Here is a 23283-nt window from a genome sequence, read left to right as displayed (position 1 = left end):
GGGGATGGTGCCGCGCCCGCGCCGCCAGGTGGCGCCCGCGCATAAGGAACGGCGGCGGCGGGGGGCGGCGGGGCCGGGCCGGCACCGGCTTTAATGCCTTTTTGGTTTGGTGTTGGGTTTTTTTTTGTTTGTTTTTCTTCTTTTTTTTTTTTTTTTTCCTTCTCTTCACGTTTTCTCGCCCGGCCCGGGAGCGAGCCTGGCGCCCCCCGCGGCCCCGACCCAGCAGCGCGGCCGTCACCACCGCCGCGGGGGAACCGCCCCGAGAGCGGAGCGGCGGTACCGGGTCCGTCCTCGGAAGGGCTCCGTAACTGCGGCGTCTGGTCTGATACCCACCGCTCGGGGACGGGAAAGGGTTTGGTGTCGCTCTCCCCGAGTCACTTTCCGTTACTGCCAACAGTGCGGTTCACACCATCAACGCCCCATTCCTGCTGGTGGGATTACGCCACTGTGGCATCGCCAAACGCAGCTGAAAGGCTGTCCGAAGCACCAGGTGACAAACGGTTACTAATTTCCTTCCTTTGGCAAAGCGGAACTTTCTACAGTGAATTAGTTTCTACAGTTTCTGCAGGTAAAACTCACCCGCGAGGGAAACCCCGTTCCCTGAGGAGTGTCCCATACGGGCGTGGGAACGAGCTCCTCTGGGGACATAAAGGCCACCACAGACCGCAGAGGGTGAGGAAAGGTGCAATCCCTGCGTGTGACCCGTGCTTAGAGCTGCGCACCAGCAGTAACGAACGGGTTATGGGATGCATCTTGGTGGGAAAATGAGAAACAGAGCAGACGGCTCATCCTGGCGGTGCAGCCCATGCGAACGGGAGGCGCTCAAAGTCCGAGCAGCCACTCAAAGTCCGACATAAGAACCTGTCTAGCACTACTATTATATTACCTTTTTAAGAAAAAACCACAGCCCATTATAGTAGCACATAAGTACTATTCCAGCAAAACCGGACATCTGCCTTACTAAACCCAAACTCTTCTAAAGAATCTAAATTACTTTTTATGTGGAGGTCAGTTGGAATTAAGCTGGCAAGCTTCTGTTTCCATTGAGGGTCACTTTGTAGCTCTGATGAACCAGTAGGGTAATGGTAAAAATCATCCCATGTAGCACTTTTGTACTTTAATCTTTTAAGATTAAATATAAAAAAAAACACCTTAAACACAATTACTGAAATGGAATATAAACTTAAGTGAAGATAAAAATACCCAACAACTCAATTCTTCAAACCTTTTTAATGCCGATTACTGCTATTTAAACTTTGTTCTGGGCTACGAGCGTTTAATAACCTCTCCAGTTGCGACAACACAGGGATGCGGTTTCAGGTCACCTCCAAGAGCTGCCGATCATTTCATTTACACAGATGGAAGAGAGAGAACTGGGGACTCCAGGGAGAGGCAAGAGCTGCCTATGCCCAAAGGTATTAAGTCTGATGGGTGCCATGTGAAACCTCCTGTTTCCCCGCTGCGGCTGCCTGCAAGTGGCACAAGCAGCAGCAATCATTTTCCAAGCAGCAGAGGAACGAAAAAAGCTTTTTTCCAAAAGAAAGATAGCTCTTAATTATAGTGGACCTGAAACAAGGATTGCAACGTGGCACCAGCTGTGAGCTTGTAACTCATACTTTGCCAGCTGAGGGATGAGAAAGCCAAAAGGGGATGATTTGGAGAAACCCCCAACATGAGCTGGCCCACAATTTGCTGATCATATGGAGTTTATATACAGAATTCTGCTGTGCTGGATTCTGCCACTGCATTTTGCGTTTACCACCAGATGCCTCTAAGGACATCTGCTAATCTGTTCAGAGAAATCTCAAAGCAAGACTATAACGGGGCACAAGAGGGGGTAAAAATTGAAAGCAATGCCAAATTGAAGCCCATTCTTCATACCAGGCATCCTGAAATGACTTACAGGTGTCTCAGACAACGTTCCCGCAGAATTTCATGTATTACTGCTATTCATTTTGCATGAGTGTCCCGAAAGGCTGCATTCATACAGAAGCAACACACATGACGACCCTTCTGATGCAGAGAACCAGGCAGGGCGCTGCCGACAGTCAGATCATCACAGGTCTGCCATCAGCAGCGGGACGTTTCAGCGGAGGCTTTACAGCTCTCCCTGTGCTCCCTGACCACGCTTACACCTCGAAGGCACGATGCCCCATCTCCTAGCCTGGCAGGAGAGAGGAATCATCCTGCTGGGGGTCGTGAATAGCATATGCAGCCCTTCCAGGCTTCTCTGCTTCAGCCTCCACCGCTGCCAAGCTGAGGTCTGACAAGCCAACAGTGATGTTGCAGACAGGACAATCAGGAAGTCGCAGATGCCCCAGCGTGAAGGCAGGTGACAAATTTATCAGAACTAAACCAAAAATCCAAAGCCATGAAAACTCAAGTCAGGCTGATTAATTATTTATGGTCTCAACTCAGTTGGAACTGTTGAAAACCCCCCAAATCCTCAGAGCATCTGCAGTGAGTATTTACCTTTCCTGGATGTTCAGATGGGTTAATTTCACTCTCTTAATTAGTTCACAGACCAGCTATGTTAGAACAAGTTAATGGTGTTTCCATAAAGCTCTCAGAGCTATAGGCCACCCTGAAAAGGTATTTTTTTCACCCATAACCACCAGTACAAACACAGTCACAGCATTAGGAAAAAACACCTCTGAAGCCAGTCAAGAAGCTCTGGGTTCGCAGAGGTCTCCTTAAAAGACAGGAGGAGGCACCTCTCAGCAGCTCAGACCTCTGTGCACGGCGCTGCTGATGGAGGGGACGCAGTTGGTACCTGGCACCTGTGCTGGACGCCTGCCGAACACTTGCTGCAGCCTGGACTGACTTTGGGGTGATGCAGCGGGGAAGGAAGAGGGACTGAGTGAATTATAGATGCAAGAAATGTGAGCAAACTCCCTGCTCATCCCAGTCAGGGTCTCTCTGCATTTCAGGAAAAACGGTTTGATGTATTTGTCTGGCTCGGACTCTCAGACCGATGCCTCTCTCCCTGCCAGCCATCTGCCACATCACTTTTAGTTCTCCAGGCACACACGGCCAAGAGAACACGCTCCCAGCCTTTGGCTGCCACACCACTGACTCTCTGCGGTCCCAGATTCTGATATAAAAGCTTTAACACCTGTCAGAGGTCAACAGCTTTAATACCCGGCTCCGGTCTAGGCTGAGTAGGACTTGAACAAACAGCACTTGTTCTTAGCGAGTCGAGAACTGGACGCTGTCACTATCCTCTGACCAGGAGGAGGCACTTTCCCCAAAGGCAGAACCAGTATCAGCTTCTCCTCCTAATTCTGAATGACATCAATGGTCTGAAACAGGATGCAAAACTCTTCCTGCAGGTACAGCATTTGGCCTCGGACCTCCATGCACACCCTGGCTGCATCATCACTAACTTGTCTTAAGCGTGAAGTTCTTGTGAAAAATGGCAACCAAGAAAACAAAAGAATCAACAAAAACCTCACACAGCTCCCAAGTCCAGAGGAATAAAAATAGATGAACCACAACATGGAGCAGCTAAAAGGGGGAGACTGTCACTTCACCAGTGACACAATGCTTTGATTAAGTCATTGACAAACCTGCTTTAGGGCATAGAAATTTGGAAACATCAGGCAATCAAACTGTGATGTCTGTGAAAGAATGTGATTAATGCAAAAATGTGATGAAACTAACGTGCTTGGCTCCAGAATTTCATGGCACACCCAACACTGGAACCAAATCTGATAGCTTCTTGGCGAGCAGTGCCCCTCTGTGTTCCCTGAACACGGTTATCTGTCCTCTGTTTTCTGGGTCTGATCAGAATCTAAAGCTTTTATTTTAGCTACATTTCTAAGGATGCGTTTCCCAGATATGTACCCATAAACAGAGACGTGTACATGCATATATACTCTGAATAATTGTGCAGAATTTCACTCTTCCCTCCTGAGACATAAAAGAGCCAAGTGTTATTAAATTTACAGCGAGTTTGTTGTAGTTTTCACATAATTTTCTTGATGCACTGCAGACTTTTTAACAGGCTGCCACTTCCTCTCCTGTTTAATGTTAAGGTACTTGTCCAGTCTCAGCTACACCTTCAACATCTTGGATTTCTGTCTAAGGTTATCGGTCCCGGGGGCAATATTCTGTTTGGCAAATGCGTCATTTTCTCTCTTCTCTTCTGCCCTCCAACTCTGCATGGCAAAGGAACACGTGGGCCCGCAGAGCTCAGGATGCAGCAAAGGAGTGGTGCGAACTTAGATTACTAATGCTGTGGTCAGCGTGAGACTGATCATCTTCCACTGATGGTTGAGACACACCAGATTGTACTCCACGGCTGTGACCTCTAATTACAGAGAGCCGGGCATGACACCAGCATCCGACCCGGGGCAGGGGCGCGGGAGGAAAGCAGACCTGGTGTTTGCTGACTCAGATGCAAGCACCTAGATTTAGTATTGTGGCTCCCGCAGTTAATTTTCTCTTGCTTAGGGACCCACGTTATGCCTGATCTTTCTTTCACTGCAAAAAGATGTTTGCGAGCACATTGGGACATAGTCTCCAGAGGAAGACTTACAATATGACTGGGATGTAAAAGAAAATATACTCCAGGGTGGATGCAGGGAACTCTGTAGAGCTGCCTGTTTGCAGAGCAAACTTCCTGACCATGCCGCGCACCTCAGCAGCCTTCTCTTGAGACTGCAAAGCTTAGAACAGTAGTAAAGGATACCCACCCTGACACACTCAGCTCCACGGAGTCCATCTGTAAACAAGAGCAACCCATTCCGATCCGATATTGAACCACACGAACACGGAGTGCCCTTGGGGGAACCCCACCTGCCAATACTGCAAAGGCTCTTTGCAACCCAGTAGGTGCCAACAAATGACGCTTGAAAAGGCAAGACCATAGGTACAATTTTTTCCCAGGGCATGGAGGGGACGTTTTTTGGGGATATGACCTTTTCGGAGACAGTCTGGGCAGCTCTCACACTATGCATCCCAGAAATGTTGAATAGCGGGAAGAAAGAAAGTGCATGCAGATGTAAGTTGAGTTTGACAGTGACAAATGACTCCTTTGCAGGGAAGGCTGGACATCGTTATCTAAATTAACCCTTTGTAAAGCAAAAGAGCAAAAAAGCCTCCAGATACTCACACATCGGTTTGAGCTGTCCAATGAGCTCCTCTTTTGTCCACTTTGCCCATTCCTTCTTGTCTGTGTTTATTGAGCACAAGATGGGGCCGCACGGTTTCCCGCAGTCCTCGATGGCGGGGACGTTCAGGTAGTGCACCAACACGATGTCTGGGTTCTGTTGGGAGAGCAGAGCAAAAGTTATGTCATTGGGCCTCTTCCCTCCGCTCAGGGCTCTCTGTATTTGCCTTCCTAATTGAAACTATGACAGAAAGCATCATAATTAGATCCCAGTATGTGCCAGTCTTCCCCGAGATCAGAGCTGTTCTTTAAGAGACATGCCAAAAGACGAGGCACGACAGTCTGTATGCAGCTGCCCCTGTCCCGAGTGCCCTCTGCTTCCGCCTCTCCCGCGCTCAGGGTGAGCCTTTGCTCCAACCCGTACAACACCGAACACTTGCAAGAGTCCCGCCAACACCAGTCGCAACAAACGCCTGGCAATTTGCTTTGGTTTAAGGGACCTGCGGTCTGTTTGATCCAGTGCTTTCACCAGTTCTGGTCCACGTTGGGCTATTTCGAATATACGGAAATTCACCTGAGAACATCAGTAACAGCCACACTTTCTGTACGGCGGCAGAAGGAGGGAGGGAGGAGCCCAGGAGGCTCACAAACAGTATTACGGAGCGCCCCAAGGACAGGCTCTTGTCAGACAAGCCCGAATTTTCTTGTCTTTTGAAGACGTTGCAGCTTTGCGATGAAAACAGCGAACTGCAGAAGGTCGGGACTGGAAGAGACCACGTCCTTTGCAGAACTGCTGCAGAAGAGCTGCAAGGTGCTCGCTCCCGCAGGGCTGCTTAACGCTCCTCTCTCTCCCCGGGCACCTCCTCACGGGGGCCGAGAGAGGGGATGCAGCACTGCTCTGACGCACTGCAGCGCCGTCCCACTGACACCGGCGCTTCAAGTAGGGAGCCGAGCAGCGTGTTGCCACCCTGCGAGTAAATGAATCATCTTAACAACAGCAACAGAAACAACTCCGCTAGTTTCCCAACAGCATCCCAGGGAGACTGTACAATACATAATAACAAGATTGAGAAGCTGATTTCTTTCCCTTAAGTCATTTACTCCTAAGTTCACAAACTTTAATGACTGCTTTGGAATTATTTATAAAAATAAATAGGATAATGGTGTAATTAAAACTCTAATGTTTCATTAATGCTGTTAGAGCCCTGTTCTGAGTGGGAGAGGGAGCAGCAGCCATCATTCGTTTGCAAAGGTTGTGCTAATGGGAGCACTTGCTTATGAAACCCGCAGAGAGCTGGAGCAGTACGTGGACACCCGCACCAAGGACAGACTGGTGGAAGATCCCTTCTGACGGGCGAAACACGGCGCTGAGGTGATGCACGGCGTGCGGGGCAGCTGCTCCCGGAGCCAGCCCAGGGCAGCGCTCAGTGCTGCCGGGTGCAGGGCTGACCGTGCACCCCGCGCGTGGGGAGCGTCCTGCACGCCCCCCAGGTGAGGGGGCAGCTGGTCACGTCTCCCACCTCCTCCAGGCTTGCCAAGACGGTGCTGGCAGCTGAAAGGCCACCCCTTCAGGTGGTGACCGCGCACAGCAGCGTGATGAGCACAGCGGCTGCATGGAGCGCGCGCTCCCTCTGTCTGCGTCCCCTTGCACGCTGGTACCCAGCAGGGCTCCAGTCACCAGGGGCATCCCTCCGTCTGGAGGAGCTCTCTTTCAAGTTAGGAAGACACGCAAGCAGGAGCTTGCATTTTTTCCCTCTATTGAAGGAAACTCCAAGTGGGGGATTTTCAGTGAAGATTCTGCTAGACTGCAGTATCGAATTCTTGCAGCCTCTGTTAAAAAGAGTATTGCACAGGGAAGAGGCAAGGAAACCTAGTAAGGAACTGCTAACATCTTATTTCAGAGCAGTTTTGGAAAGCGCTAAAGCAAAGCAAACTGTTGCCTCTTCTATTCCTGAGATTCTCCTGGAGACAAACAATTGGGCCTTTTATGTTCAATTTTTACACACTCAAAACCTCCCGTTTCACAGGCCCCATCTGCCCCGGAGGAGAGATGGCCAGCAAAGGACACGTTAAAACATTGTATCCTCTCCTTCCACACCGCAGTGCAAATCCTCAGGTTGCCGCGCAAAATGCAGCCACGTTTTCCTTTCAGCCCTCCTGTTTTACCCTTTAAAGGCGACAGAGGTGACAGCCGGGGCTCCCGGGAATTACCGGGGCGGCTGAGAGGCTTCCAACAGGAGCGGAGGGCACTGCTCAGGACTGGGGAGGGGATGAACGGGAGGTCTGAAACATTACGGTCCTCATGCATAATTCAGAAAAGATTCAGATAATAAAGATGATTACCTACACACCCAAATAGTCTCCATCAGCTAATTTAATGTAATTAGTGATTTAGATGATGAAGTAATAAAAAGTAATATGCTTCAGAGATTTCGTGTAAAGACACCTCTTGCTCTCGGAGAAGTTTCAAAGAAGAGAGCAAGGACACGCTGCCGCCGCAGTGTTGGGCCATTTGGCAGTTCTGCAGATGCGTCTTCCTTCATTTCAGATAAACTGCGTTTTTCACAGCCTGATAGTGTCAGTTTGTCGCCACGCAAGTCAGGACAACGGGGCTTCCCGGCTTCACTGCAGCAGAAGCAAGTGGACCTCAGCAGTGGGTTTGCACTAGAATTTATACTTTTTATATATAAAAGCGTATAAAATAAACACAAAACCAACAGGTTTGTTCCTTACGTCTACATCTAAAAGTTGACCTCAGACTGGCAAGTCTCATGAATGCCAATCTACCGTGTAAAGAGAAATGTTCTGACACAAATTAAGAGAATATGTACGTTTTGGAAAACTTGAAATCAGCAGAGAATCACTACTCCCTTGTGGAGACCTCCCAGTAGAACGAAGGAGTGGTGAAAGATGGAAAGAAGAACTGCAGATGGAACTTCCACGTGGGAAACGTGCGAGGACAGCGGTGGTGCCGCGGGAGAAGCCCTTCCCTGGGGGGCAGGGAGGTCCTACGGTAGCCCTGGACCTGCAGACGGCTCTGGAAACGTGCCTGTCGGAACACCACCCATGGATGCAGTGCACAGAGCATCACCGGGGCTGCTCCGCTCCCCACACGCCCCCGTCAAAGGCGCTGCCCCCCGTCCCTGACCCGTGCAGGGCTCCTTGGCACCGGAGGCAGCTCCTGCCCCCCCCCTCTGCGGAGCCTCCTTACGGGGCGGTGGAGGGGTTTGTTGCAGTGCCCTGGTGCTGTAGGGTAGGCAGGAGACGGCGCAAGAAGTGGTTAAACACACACAAAAAGCTGTTAGTTTTGATAAAGAAAAATGCAGCTGCAACATCTGTCTGACTCTTGTTTGCAGCTTCATCAGCACTAAGTGGTCAATAAATCAGACTGGCATGGCGTTACGTTTCTTCCATGGCTCAACCATTAATCTAGTGCCAGTTCTCATGAAAAATGAAGGAGAAAAACTATGTGATAGTGAAAGTGTATACATTACCCAGAAAGTAATAATAGCACATAATGGCACTGCAGACCTCCCTCCCAGCACGACGGCTGGAGCAGCGATGCAGCCTCCCTGCGCTACCCACTATTTAAATTAACCAAGTAAATCAGCTATTGTTTGTTCCACCAGCCCACTCCGTGTTTGCATCCCTCACATTGGCAGCCACGCGAGGCTGAGACGCGCCGGGCTGCTCCAGCTCCGCGCTGCTGCCATGTGGGGAGGGCAGAGGTGCAGCGCAGAGCGCGGGCAGCGCGCGAAGGGCTGATGGATGCCGGGACGAGGGAACAGCAGGTACCGCCAGCGCTCCAAGCCGCAGGGCTGCGGAGGAGAAACCGTTCTCTCATTTCAGCACTTACCTTCTGTGTGCTCGTTACTAGCCAGAGTCAGTCCCCCATGCAAGGGGAAGTCTCCCTTCTCAGGCAGGGCAGAATAATCACGAAAAACCCTCTCCCTTTTTGATGTCCCCATCCCAAAGCATGCTTTTTTTTGTTCTTTTTTTTTTTTTTTAATTTAAAAAAGCAAAAATCAAGCCCTATTTCTGGCCAGCTTTCAGCTGCTCTTCAGCTGCTGGGCAATGGCAATCAGCTCAAGGGTAATTCTCACTGGCAGGGGCTTCCAAATCACCAATGACCACAGCGGAAGGTATTTTATTTGGAAAAATACCTCCGAGCTGAAAGTTTTGCATTTGTACTCTCTGCTGGAAGGATGAAAGGAAACAAATCATCCTTGGAGACGATGAGCACTGGTGAATTTAATCCCAGCCATCCCACAAGGAAATGACCCCAAATGCAGCACTGGGCCCCAGGAGCAGCAGCCATCGGCTCCGCTCTGCCGTGCGGCCCATCGCCATCCCCTTCGCCGGGTACCCGCGTCACTTCCCTGTGTCGACCTTGCAAAGTACTCCGCATTATTAAAAACATGTAAGGTGAAGCCAGCCTTTCACCAGACGGAACAGCTAAACCACGAACCAAAAGGGCAGAAGGAGCAGAGGAGCGTGGCCGGGGGATGCAGGGGCAGCTCCTGTGCCCCCCTCCCTCCCCTTTCACCCCCAAAATTATAAAGTTTTTTTTTTCTTTTCTAACGGCTATTCATTCATGAGGTTTACTTTGTATTCCTCAAACCATCCAAAAGGTTGAAAAGAAATCTCAGCTTTCTGGGAACATAATTTACATCCATCGCTGTGCGGTGACTGGATTAATACCTTACAGATTATCCCCCCGAAAAAGATAACACAAAAAGATTTCCATGGTTTTGGGAGGCTGCTGGTACGTGATGCTCCAGCACCCACAGGTAACTCCAGACAGGTACTGGGAGTTTCTGTGTATCATCTATATATTATCTAAAAACAAAACCGTAGAATTAAACCATTCCAAGACATACGGAGGTGCGGATGATAGACTCTTCTGCTACTTATAGCAGTGTCTATCGGGACGGTTTCCTCTGGATTTTTAATGGTTTGAGAGCGGAGCCTGGGACAGCTGAAGTACAAGGCACAAACACACAACACAGACACAGAAGTAATGGGACTTTTTCCCTTCCAGAAACTAGATGCTAGCTTTGGACAGGACTACTGGTTTGAATCCCAGCAATTTTTCCTTGAAATAATTTCTAATTGAGGTCATGCTATGGAAGGCAACCTGGTGGCTGACGCATTAGAATATATTAATCTTTCACACTAACAGTGAAAACCAGAAAAATCTAACATTGACTTTAAACACACAAACCATTGCCCTAAGTTATCTCAAGCTGGGCATGTTTAATTAGGAAGAACGAGACAATTAAGAGAGACGTAGCACAGCCCTGGCACTTGAGAGCTGAAGCACCGGAGCACCTGGAAGAGAGAGGGACCCCAGAGCCGGACCCAACAGCAGAACTCGCACTGCAGAGAAGGACCCCTTCTGCTGGGAAATGCATTTTTGCCTGTACAGCTCCCTGAATTAACCTTAGATCCGGTGCCTCCTGCTGCAGGAGAGAGCTGGGGGAACTTATGTCCCTGCAGAAGCTTCCTCAGGGGGAGAGGACACCTGGGGTTGGCCAGGCAGAGGGGCATTGGTGTGTATTTGGTTTTAAACCTGGTTAAATCAGCATCCTGATGTGTACCAGCTCAGGAGCGGTTGCTAGATGTCCATCGTCTTTGCTGGGCACAGGAGCATCAGGTCCCCTCTTGGGGTGGTGGCCACCTCCTTCATCTTGGTGGCCATCCCCTCCATTGCTGCATCCTGGCCGTGTCTGGAATTGTAGGATTTACACCCTACGGATACCGCAAAGGTCGGTCAGCCCACAACTCCAAAACTGGCTCATTTTGCCAGTTTTTCAGCCCAAAGCGTTTTGAGGTTTTTTGTTTAAATCCACTAATTTTTGAGACAAGGGACTGGTGACAAGCTGATACTGCTCCGTGTACCGCAAACAAGGGAATGACAAATCGGAAAGGGCTTGGGAAGCTAAAAAATTATTTTGACCCTCATGTAATTGTAAGAGTGAGGTTTCCTGCAATTCTTGTAAAGGGAATCAAGATTTAATAGGGCTGTATGCTTTATAATGTGCTCCCCAGCTCCTCTTCAATACCCTGGTAAGGGAAGATAGAGTGTAATCAGGGAAGTAATTGCACTCTGTTCTACATTTCATGTCTCAAAAGAATGACTAGGGGGTACACAGCCACCGCAGGGCAGGGTTTGGATTAGAAAAATACAGGCTTTCCTTTTGTTATTTTATTTTTTAATACCTCTTTATCTCTATTCTTCCTCTGTCTGCTCCTGGCATACCCTGATAACCCGTATGTTTCTCCCAGTAACAAACTGTGCCTGTCCCATCCCTACACCACCAACGGCCCAGGCAAATCCCCCTTGCTGCTCCGGAGCGTTGCCCTCGGGTCCCTAACAGCCAGCCTGCAAAGAGCATCCTCGGCCGAAATGCTGATTTGACGCTGGTGGTGACACCCGAACACAAACAGGAGCGAGAGCCCCGTCCCAAGTGCCTTCTCCTCCAGCCCTGCAGAAGCATCGCCTGTGGCCGAGCTCCAGCAGCGCCGAACGCAGAGGATCCTGCCGGACAGCCGCGGGAGAAGGCAGTAAGGGAGCAGAAACAGTCCTGAAGTCTTTTTCTCTCCCTTAAAAGAAAGGTCCAGGGTGGCATTCAGGATTTAGCAATACAGGTGGTTTGATTTGAATTGCCCCAAGACAACGCCAGAAGCAAGCAGAGTCCTGTCCAGGGGAAAGTCAGAAGATCTCCGAGGAAGCTTTTGTGTGCGGTGAGCCTACAGCAGCAATCCCATGGGGTGACGAACAGCACAGGGACCGGCCCGGTCATCATCAGGCAGTATTCAAATACTGCAAGCAGCAAAGTAAGAGAGTCTTAATATAGAACAAATACCAAAAACTTACTAATACATCATCGAATGTGATATATTTGAAGGTATTTTATATACAAAGAGCTGCCTCTGAATACTCCTGGGGATCACGTTTATTTAAGATGTACTTTGAAAGATAAAGAAACATACAGCGCTGTAATTTCTTGCCTCCGAAGTTCCAAGAAGAAATTGATTTCCGAGTTGCTTATTATCTTTCACAGCAATGCCTCTTGTACTCCTAAAAGGCATAAGAGAAGGACGATCCCGCGCAACCAGGAACGTGCAGCAAAATGAAACAAAAGGCACTTCTCTTTCTCACACAGGTACTACTCTTCTGAACGATGGAAATTTCTTTTCGTCTGTGTCACCACTCCCAGCTGGAAGCTTTAACTCACACGGGCAGCCGACAGGGACGAGGTAAGTCTGCCGTGAGCTGGGACTGCCTTTGTCTGTCTAGGAACACCCAGCAGAGCCGGAGGTGCTGACGCAGAAATCCTGTGTCCCGGTGCCCGCGGACAGACGTGCAGCAGGGACATCTCCTGTCCTGCTCATTGCTCTGGAGCGACGAACCCGCTGGAGACCACAGGAACGTTCTCCCAGGAAGGGTGAGGAGACTCGCGTCCTCGACACCCGGCGCTGGCGAGGTTGGCACACGCTGCTCGTGGGGCGCAAACAGCAGTGCACCCCTCTGTCGCGGCACTGCCACCGCCGCACGGCTGGGTCCAACCCACCAGGGGGTTTCCCGGAGAACGGCCGCGGGCTCCGGACTTGAAACCACAGAGCAAGGCAGAGGACCTGGAGGAGCAAAAGCTGCTCTTGTCTCTTTCAAAACCATCGTTTTTACTGTTTTCCACTCAATCCTTTATGACAGTACAGCCGGATTCTTGAAAGAGCAGCCCGAGACTTCAGTAGCCGCTGAGCAGTCGGTCACAGGAGGTGCCTGGGCAGCTGGTGGGGTCGGTTTAATAACCTTCTAAAGCTATGCCAGTGCTCACGTATAAAAACATAACCATGATAGAAGTGTGCAGAGAAAATTTATGGATAGCAACTCACCCTGCTTCGGCTTGCTCAGAGATATTATTTCTTAACACACACCCTGCTCATGAAAATCACGTAATAATGGCAATGGATGGGTTTAACCCAGCTGCTGCAGCTAGTATCGATTGCCTTTTAAAGGAGACAAATTTGCCATGGAAATCATTGGAGCATCTGCTCCTCCTTTCTGTCACTGGCTCTCTCCAGTTGTCCAAGGTTTTACAACTCATTCTGCAAAGCCTTGAGGTTCTTCAAACAATAACTCTGAGGGCAAAGCAAAGGTTTCTTTGGGTTTGAATTCCTACGAGGTACCTTTCCTGACAAATGAGGCTTCTTACAGACATACAAATTTCTTGCTATACTGTGCATATACTGCTACTCCAACTCTCCACCTTTGAAGACTGACACTTCAACAACGCCTCTGTGTTTTCTTATATTAAACCTGCATATTGCAACCATTTCCAGAAGAGTGTAATTTCTTCTGCATGTAAAGTGGTGCAGAGGAGACAATGAAAGCCATCTTATATTGCAGTGTCCTACACTTGAATTGTGCTTTTCATTTTCAGAACGTCTCAAAGGATTTGCTAACCCATACAGCCAAAGTTATATACCAGGATTACTTGATTTAATAGCAAAACACAGCTCTTTCTGGGGTAAAACAAAGCAAATGCTTGATAGCACCCAAAGTGTCAGCAGGAACCTCACGGCCACCAAAGCCGCAGACGCAGAGTTCTGCGCTGCAGTTGCGTTAATAGTCCAAACCACGTTCTGCTGCCCATGCAAGCATGAACAAAGCCATGTCAAATTAGCACATACAGACGTAAATATCGAGGTACTGAGTATGATGTAGCGGTGCCAGCCTCGTCGCAGACTGTTGCTCTGTTGAGATTTGCTGCCGCATTCAGACTATTTTCCCCCAACAAGTCTGAGCCAGACATCCCTCAGCTGACTTTTGTGAGGACTTCATATTTTCTTCATTCTGAAGCACAGAATCTCTTCTCCCTCTTTCTGTTTTTATCGCAACCTTTACGTGGGAATTCTGTCATTGCATTTCAAACGGGCTCAGACAGAGCTAAGCTCAAAACACTTCCATCTTCACCACCGTCCAGAAATGCCAGCGTTATAAAGATGCCCCAAGTGGCTTCTATCCTTTCCCAGCTCACCCAAGCCAGAGATGCAACAATAGCTGGTCTGAAATGAGAAATTTTAATTTCAAAGCTCTGCTGACATTCACCAAGTGCTTTCAAAGTTTATATCAACAGAATGCACTGCTTCAAATCCTGGTTTGAATGCAGATGGTGCAAATTTTTTCCTCTCATGTGCTGATGGCCTAGTTTGCCTCAATAACACTATTAACTTTTAAATATTAATGCATTTCTGTGAATTAAGAACAGTTCAATGTGTACCTGAAGATACACCACTTTTTATTTTTTATATTGGCGGTGTTGTAGGCGGACCAAGCAAACATTTGGGACATTCCCAAACACCAAACAAGAAAGCCCCAGGAGAACGTACCCAGAGCTCACGATAAGCCCTCCCTCCAGAGACGCGCTGTCCCTCAGTGCTGCTCCTAAAGCTTCATCAAGCTCTAAGCTATTTTTGTATGTATGCAAATGCGTTAAAAACATTTGGAAGCTGATTGCCCCTCAAAAACGTGCATGTTCCCCAGAGCAGCAGCACGTGAGCATCAGCATGCAGGAGCGGAGGATGAAGGACTAAGGACGCGTCCAGGGGTTTGCACGTGTGTGAGATGGAGAAGACCGGCACCTCGGCCTTTCACAGGGTGCCGTGGATGCCCAGCCCTGCACAACCCACCCATGCCAACCAGGAAAGGAGCTTCTGCAGCACTGGAAGGTGACGGCAGCTCCCGCAGCATCCCAGGGCCGGAGCTGTGCCGAGCAGCCGGCTCTGCCGCGGCTTCCCACGGCCACGCGCAGCCAGGAGGATGCAGGACTGCGCACCATCAGGCAGGACGGGGTCCCCACACAGCCGTGCTCTGCCATCACGTGCCCGCCCGTTACTTCTGGAGGGCGTCTGGATCAGGGGAATGGCTTTGACAAGCCCGAGGGGGGTGTGCTGCCCTCGCAGCGCGGGTCGCTCCTTCCCCGGCCAGGACACGGTGCGCACCAGCCCCAGCCCCTTCCCGCACACCTGCATGGCACAGCCAGGGCAGAGACACGGGGCTGCTGCTGCCGGCAGAGGCTACAAGCATGACCTTGCTGCCCGCCTGGAGGAACACGAGACAAATTTATGTTTATTATAGGTAAATTTATATAATTATATACAATATATATAATATAAATATAATATAGTATAAATGCATATACTTAAATTTATGTTATTTAATGTTCCATACAGCCTATATGGTACGTGGTAAGCCAATGAGTCCTTTTTATTTTCACTCTTTGGTCTGGCTCTGAGGTCTTTGTCATTAACAGGTTTTCTAGATTTGTTACTTTTGATAGCAGTGACTGGTAATACAATTCCCGGAGGACCAACATCAATAATGTTCAAAATGCTTTCATAATGTTGGCTTTGATAGTCTTGCAACACTTTTGTTCCTATGGCGTAACTGTTATGACACTGCTACACAGCATATAGGTAATTCCTTGAAGGTTGTGTTGTGCCTGGATGACCTTTCCAGACAAGAGTCACCCCAGTGCCAGGGAATCCAAAGTTCTCCTGTGGTACATACTTTGTAGCTTTGCTCTGCCTTGGACGTGAGGACTCATAGAGATAAGGAGAGTCCAAACTAAAGATGCGCGGTGCGGCCAGCAGCAGCGGGGCCATCCCAGCGGCAGAGTCGGGCAGGTACGCGGGACACGCCAAACTGCCACGTCAAGGACACGCAGCACTCCTCCATTTTCACTACAGCTTCTGGCTTTTGCTCGTTAGGCTTGGTGTCCTAAAGAGGACTCACAGCAGCCGGCTGGGAACTGATGCAGCACTTTAGACTGGAAACACTGAATCCTAAGGCAAAAAAAAAGTATCAGACTTGAATTTCTTCCAAACTGCAAGAAAAAGATTATTAGACACCCTTCTTTCTTCTTAACTATCACTCAGAAGCCTCGAATTTCCCCAGACAGAGGAGATTAACAAACAGAGATTAGCATCTGAGAGCTCCCGCTGCAGGCTGTGTTCAACTGAGCCCCGCTCTCCGGGTCTGCGGTGTGGGCGTCTGTAGACTCCCAAGTGGATGTCTTGAAATCCTAAAAGGAACGTGAACCCCACGTGGCTGCATGGCCCCGAGGGGCTCTCCGACCTGCCGCTGAGAGCAGAGATATCTCCTCATCAGACCTTCCCGAGGACTCCGAGTCCTTTCCAGCTGTGCAGGCATTCAGGTTTCTTTCAGGGAGATCTTCTCGTACCATCTGACAGTCAGATTTTGTTCTCTATTTCACGTAAGAGAGCAAACACAGCACCGCTCCCAGGATGGACAAACAGCTTTGGGTTGGCACCGACAGCGTGGAATTCAAAAGAGGAGCGCATGTTCCTTCCGGGCTCCTTTTTGCCCCAAATCAGGTCTCCTTTTCCCAGGTGTCTCCAAGAGAAGGCATCAGTAAACGGGAGCGAGCCCGTCCTGCCTCAAGCTCCCAAGGCAGAACAAGCAACTTGGCTGCTCACCGGAGATACGATTATTTGCCATGAGCAGAAGCGGTGCTACAACCCGGCTATGGCAAAGTCAACTGCCCTTCAGCCTCATCCATCAGCCTCAGACCCACGGCACGGGGCGGCCGGTAGCGCCCGGCCAGCTGACAGCGCACCGATAACCTCAAAAGCCGAGTTATTTGAGCAGAAGAAGGTGAGCTTTGTTTAGCCCTCGGGCTCAGGCTGAGTGGATGACAGATGCCGACGCTACATCCAATTACATTTTTAAAGCAGTGAGAGCAAATTTATCAGGTGAGCATTTGGAGACGTGGCACAAGAGTTACCAGCTTCTTTGGTAACTCCATGGCTGTCTCACCTTCTCCCTTCGGAGCCTCCTGATCTTTTTATTTTGCAGTATGCTCTAACAACAATAGCGATGCTTTGGCAATGTCTTCTGAAGAATAAATAGCAATGCATTTGCTATTATACACAGAAATTCCCATTTTCTTTTCTCCTTTTTTTTCCTTTTTTTTTTTTTAATTTTTTTTTATAAATTGAGTGCTGCTGCCTGTGGTGTACACTTACATTAGCAAGAGAAAAGAACACACAATGCCAACAACATTGTACACCTTACAAAGTATGAAAAGAGACGGAAGCTGCTAAATTTCAATAACAGACGCAGAATATTACACACGGCAAGTAATTTTTCATTTTACCCATCAGCTACTTAACCCAGCTATGTATACTGTTATCTTCTGAGAGATCCCAAAAAAGCAGCAGTAGTCGGAACATCCAGTGCCAGACACGGGAATAATTAAAGTTTAAAGCAAGCACTTTTAAGTTTGTAAATGCAAGGGAAAGTGAGCGCAGATCAAAGGGCTGTTTTCAGCTTAGGCATCGATGCAGCTGAAGTAGCATCTAAGAATGGGTAACTCCAAGGAATGAACAGCTTATGGGAAGAGCCCTTGAAATCCCAGAAGCAGCAATATTCTCCACGATCCAGAGTTTCCAAATTTACTGCTTTTTCATTTTTTTCCTGGCTGCACGGAACATAGAAGAGGAATGGAGACCCTTGTCTTACTGTCCTTTAAAAATGATAGACTGGCTTTTCTTCTTCAGCTCGCACATCTCACGTCTTGACCTTCATCATCAGACAGCGTCTCTCACGCACAGTTACAACCCTTCCAGTGGTAGGAAGAATTACTAGAATATAACACTATTATTAGTATTGTTAATTAGCATTAATAGCTAGAAAGGCCACCCCTGCAGGTGTGGGGCACGGAGGAGGAAGAAAGAGAAGGAACGTGATTTGGTGCCGCCGTAAGGACCGTTGCTGTTCCCCCGGCGGAGGAGGTTTGCTGCCGCGGGATGCGTGGCCCCGGGGACGGCCGCCGAAGCCCCCGACCCCTTGAGGGCTCTGACCGGGGCTGTGCCCCGCGCCAGCGCTAATTGCTGGAGATCGTCAGGTGAGAGCGGCTGCAGCGGGTTTCTGGCTACTTATCAACCACGCATACAGGTCACTTTTCATCAAGCAGCGCCTCAAGAAAAGATAAAAGCAAGAGAATTGATCTGAGCTTCTGTTGTTAAGTGTGTCACACATTACTGCAGATAAGATTATTTTTGAGAGGAACACTGACGTTCCCCTGTGCCTCCTGGCGGTTACTGGACACTCACGGTAGAGCGTATCTTTTTCTCTTTTGTTCCCTTTCCCTGGGACAAATTCTAGTTCCCTTGTACCAGTTCAACTCCGCTATGCTCCAGCTTAAGGGTACAAGTATATCCCTTACCTTAAGGGACGGAATCCACCAAAACACTTTTTGCAAAGCTACTGAGCTATTGTCATAGCATGACCTACCTTGAGCAAATATACAATGCTCTGCTTTGCCAGAAAATGCCAATATTTAGCATTTCAGCATTTGTACATATCCTGCACAGGTTTTCTGCCTGGGAACATTTTTCTCTCGCCAGCAAAGAGTGCCTTTTGAGTCAGAGACCCTGCCCAGGCGCCTCCCGCTTGGTGCTGGATACGAGTGTCTCCTCTCACGCAGCCACAGACCGTTACTCTCTAATACTGCCGGAATGGAGACTTGGTGCTGACTCAGCAACAGCGCGATTTGGGGTGACTGCAGTTGTGCCTCCTGGCAAACAGCTCAACAGGAAAGACGTTCATCTTGGCAGAGACACAGGAGCCGTGGCTGCCCTCGCCCGCCCCTCAGGAACACTTCTACTGCCATCAGGAGTGTTTCTGTCACCGGCTGCGGCTGCAGAGCGCGAGAGCCGTCAGGAACGTCAGCTACAGCAGAAATTCAGCTCACCGGGATTCCCCGTGTGAGTGCCCGCGCGTCAGCAGAAAGACACCTCTGAGGTGGCTCAGCTCTGCGCCCACCGCCCCTCTGAAGTGGTGACACCGCCACCACCACCACCGCCACCACCGCGCCTTCAGTGCCAGACACAGGACGGCAAAAGAGCAAAGGCAATCCGCTCTCGTTACATGTGCAAAAAGCTGATTGCGTTACTGCTGCGCGCTGGGGCTGGAGAAGCCGCGCTGCCCACCCCATGGCGGCGGAGGACGCTGCGACGCCAAGGCAGGAGAGCGTGTCCTGCTCTGCCAGCCTGAGGGCAGGCGCTGCCCGCCGTACGCGGGTCTGCCCGCCGCAGCCGGGAGCACTGAAGAAACCTGCGAGGGAATACGTAATGAGACGACACACAGCAACACCAGCGTGGGCGAAGGCACGGAGTCCCTGCAGAGTCTCCTTTTGGCTCCGAGTTAGGAGCGCACTCTGAGGAACGCGGCATCCCTCTCTTCAGGCAGAGAGTGTTTAATGACGAAAACCTGTGCACCGCCAGAGGAGATCCTCCCTCGCAGCTCGTTTGAATTTTGTCTTCTCCAGGTTTCCTGATGTTTTGGCGTTAAGTCAGAAGCATTTCACCCAGCTCAGTTTTGCAAGAAACTGGAAAACGTCACAAAAATCTTCCCTCCCGACTTGCACACGCAATTTGGAAATGACCAGAACAACCGCCACGCCTACGGAAATTAAAGCCAGATTGTCCCTGTTTGCTGAAAAACAGAGCACAGCCCCGCCACAGCAAAAGCTGTGAGGCACCCAGCGGGGCTCCCAGGACGCCGGGCAGGAGCCCGTACGTCTCCGTGGTGCGGTAGTGTGGGGACGACAACAAAAGCCGATCCCAGAAGTTGAAGGCAAGTTCTCCGCGGTACCGCAAACTCCCCGCTAAGTTCAGTGTGCCATCAAGTCGTTCTTTTTTATAGATAGAGACACAAGGAAAAAATGAAATCTAAAAAGCACTGTCAACTTGAATGATTTTCCAGGTTCTTGTCACTAAACAACCATCATCCCTCAGAGCATAAGAAAGGCAATAAAACCAATAGAACTAATAAAGGAAAACTGTGTGGAGGTTGACAGATCTGGCTGTCCCTGGCATGTGACAGCCTATTTTACCACGCAGGCAAATTGAAGCTGCAGCAGACTCGTCCACGGGATAAGTGAGACCCTGACAAAACCGGTACCGACTCCTAGTTTTTTAATGCTATTCAGTTCTACCAAAAAAAGGCCCGTTTTGAAAGACCATTCAAAAGATTCTGCAGAATATATTCGCAGCTGACATAACAGCTGCTCAATAATTGCTGTTTAACTTCTCGCCTCTGCTGAACATCAGCGCGTGGACTCAGCCTGTTCTCTAACACCAGTAATTTTTTCACGGCTGCTGAACGGACGCACCTCACCTTGTTAATATTGCTTGTCCACATACGGAAAACCCCCCACATTTTTATTTGTAACTGAAATAATCAGGGAAAACCAAACTAAATTAGGTTTTCAAAATAAATACAGTGTGGAGGGTCCGCGCTTTGAAGCCGCAGACGTCAGCGGGGAGTTAAGCCCAGTGCTGTCAGAGGCCGGAGGGGAGATGCCCACACGCCCTTTGCTGTATGGACGCGATGGGGCTCGGGTCTGGCCACAGCGCCGAAGGAGAAACCCCCCGGCTCTGGGCAGCCCCGTGGCATGGACGACCGCAGCAGGATGGCGGGACGGGGCGCATCCCCCAGCGGTGCCCGGGGGAGAGCAGCCCCTCCGCCGCAGGGGCCCGGCAGGCGGCGGCACCGCGGCTGCTCCCAGTCCTGCCCACCAGCGCTCCCTCCACGCCTGTGTTTGTCGGGACACTGAAAACCCACCGGAAGCTTTAGCTGTTCTCCAAAACTGGGAATCCTTCAAGCAGTGGGTTGAGCTGACCCAAAGTGGTTTGCAGCAAGAGTCTGTTCCCAAATTCGAGACTTCATTTATCTAAGAACCTGTTAACATTTCCTCCGCACGCTCACTGAATGAATGCGCTTTTGAAGTCACTTATTTACCAATAAATTACAATGGTCTGAAATCATTAGCAACAAAGTAAATTGTTTTAATTGATCTGAACTTTTTTACGATGCGGGAAGTTCGTTTCTATATAATTGCACTTTCTAAAGGACTAAAATGGCAAATTAATCACTCTTGGAGCTCGCAATCTTTAAAATGCTGCTTATTCTGAAAGGCTTCATGGTTGAAGTGAAGAATAAATCCACACTCCCACAGCTCATTCACGTTTGTAACGACCCCTGAACCTTCTCACGAACCTTGGAAGGGTTCAAGGACTTTTCCGTGTCAAGGGATGCACCGAGACAGCAGCCACCGGCCGGGACTTTACACGGGAACACCACAATTTCAAGACATGCCTACTCTTACTGCGCTACTTGTAAATAATATTCACAGGACCTTTTATTTTATTATTTCTTTTTGGGATCGGAGATGATAAAGACTATGCAGATTTAAATAATTTCATTTGGTATAACCTCAGCCAAATTACAAAGGTGCGGTGTTAATAAATACCCCGCTCAGCTCAACCCCTTTCTGTCTGAGCACCGGCAGCCTCTGCAAACAGCAGCAAAGTGGCAATCTAAAACAAACAATGTGCACTGCCATCTAGTATAAACACATTTTCTATTCAAATTGGTTGGGGGGGGTCAGAGGAAATACTGAATTTATGAATAGAGTATAAACGGCATCTTTCAAAATAACAGTTTTAGGCACAGATTAGCTCTCCATCCTCGTTGCTTCTGATAAGGCTAATCACCACCCTAAATCAGTGTTTCAGCTGAACCTGACATTGGAAATCACATATAATTATACTGATTAATTTTGCTGAAAACATACAGTGTTTTGCTATAGAAATGTAAACATAATAAGGTGAAAGGGTGATACAAATAGCAAAAGCTGACTGCTGTTCAGAAAAAAAACCCACTCAGGTGCAAAAGACATTTGAGTGACGGCATCTACTGAAAGAGCAGTGCCAGCTCCCCGTCTGCCTACTGATTTCTGCAAAAAAAGCAGAGGAAAAAATGGTGGAAGTGTGACTCAGGAGTATAGTTGCAACCTACTAAAGGCATCCAATTATTTATATATACACATCACAATAAAATGAAGTGGAACAATATAAAAGGACTGTTTGAAACGGCACCAGTCCTGCAGACCATCCGCATGCTAACGTGCCTGATGCGGCCGAAGACAGCAGTAGCTCCAGCAGAGTCGGGCAGAGGGAGCTAAAGAGAGAGGAAAGAGGGGGAACTCCAGTTGCTTTCCTGGGAGTGAATGGTTTAACAGCTGGTAGAAGAAATACAAAGGGCGTCACAACACAAGGGGATTGCCAGAGGAAAAAAAAACTAAAATCAGGAATTCCTCCTTTGTCATCCTTGTGCAACATCAATGTTTCAGAAGAAGCTGTAGCAGCTCTGGAAACACACTTGTCGTCAGTGCTTAAAGCGGAGATATGATCTCAACGAGAGGGAAATAGGCGCAGAATTTCAGCAAAGCCTGGTAATTTCGCAAAAGAAACCAGCATTAATGCATAGCACTTAAAACAGAGAGACGCATTTCTTCTTAGCTGCGTCTCGCTGCACAACGTTCTGAAAAGCCACTGGCAGAAAACTGCTTGGGTTTCAGTTTTAGAGCTGCACTTAACCAAACACTATCTGTCTTCAGACGTGTTGGCACTTGTTTCTCCTGTAGCACCTAAAATTACACCAGCTATCTTATTGGTCCCTCGTTACCTAAAATCGGTGGTCACGGAGCTGATAAGTTGCTGTGACTCTTCTTCCCACACGTTGCCTTTTGGGGCAGCGGCTCAAATTCTTCGGATGGTTTGGCTTATGTACTCCCCAAACCGTCGTGCAGCACAGCACCCGCATCCCACAGGACAGCAGGATGGGTTCAATCAAATACAGCCTTTTCCCGGGACCTTTCACAGAAATTACAGCGCGGTGCATTGTGCTCCCGCGACTCAGCGTTGCTGCGGTTTGGGGCAGCGCTCCGCTGCCCCAGAGTGCTCGGACCAGTCCTATTTTGGTTTCCTACACAACACCGCGGCGCCAGACAGATTTTGGTAAGGAGGACCCAGGGTCTGCTCCGTCCTAGCACAGCGCCTGAGGATAAACGGAAGGGAAAGGCAAACACAAAGCTACAGCTGAGTAAGTAACATTAAGTCTGACATGGGGAAGCTGTGATGCATTACTCGCCCTGCTAAGTTTAATGTATAATTTAGAAAGATATCACCAAAATGGAAGAGAGAAGCTCTTAAGCAGCTCTGAAGGGTATTCAGCTCAGGCATCGCGTGCAGTTAGTGTTCGCGGGAAGCTGCCAGCCCCGTGGCAGAACCCA

General features: G+C 49.2%; 1 protein-coding gene across 1 annotated transcript in view; it reads right to left on the bottom strand.

Annotated features, from left to right (window-relative positions):
• CAMTA1 (calmodulin binding transcription activator 1) overlaps positions 1 to 23283 on the bottom strand; it is a gene marked incomplete at its 3' end in the record, with an annotated part of 309542 nt that overhangs the window by 54308 nt on the left and 231951 nt on the right. The window contains exon 7 of the mRNA XM_082493415.1: positions 5117 to 5270. Within this exon, the coding sequence (XP_082349541.1) occupies positions 5117 to 5270 (154 nt within the window). The remainder of the gene's footprint in view (positions 1 to 5116; positions 5271 to 23283) is intronic.

This window comes from Vanellus vanellus, assembly GCF_965231255.1.
Source record: "Vanellus vanellus genome assembly, chromosome: 20".
Classification (NCBI taxonomy): Eukaryota; Metazoa; Chordata; class Aves; order Charadriiformes; family Charadriidae; genus Vanellus; species Vanellus vanellus.
Note: the sequence above shows the minus strand (reverse complement) of the source record. Positions and strands in the feature narration are given on the sequence as shown.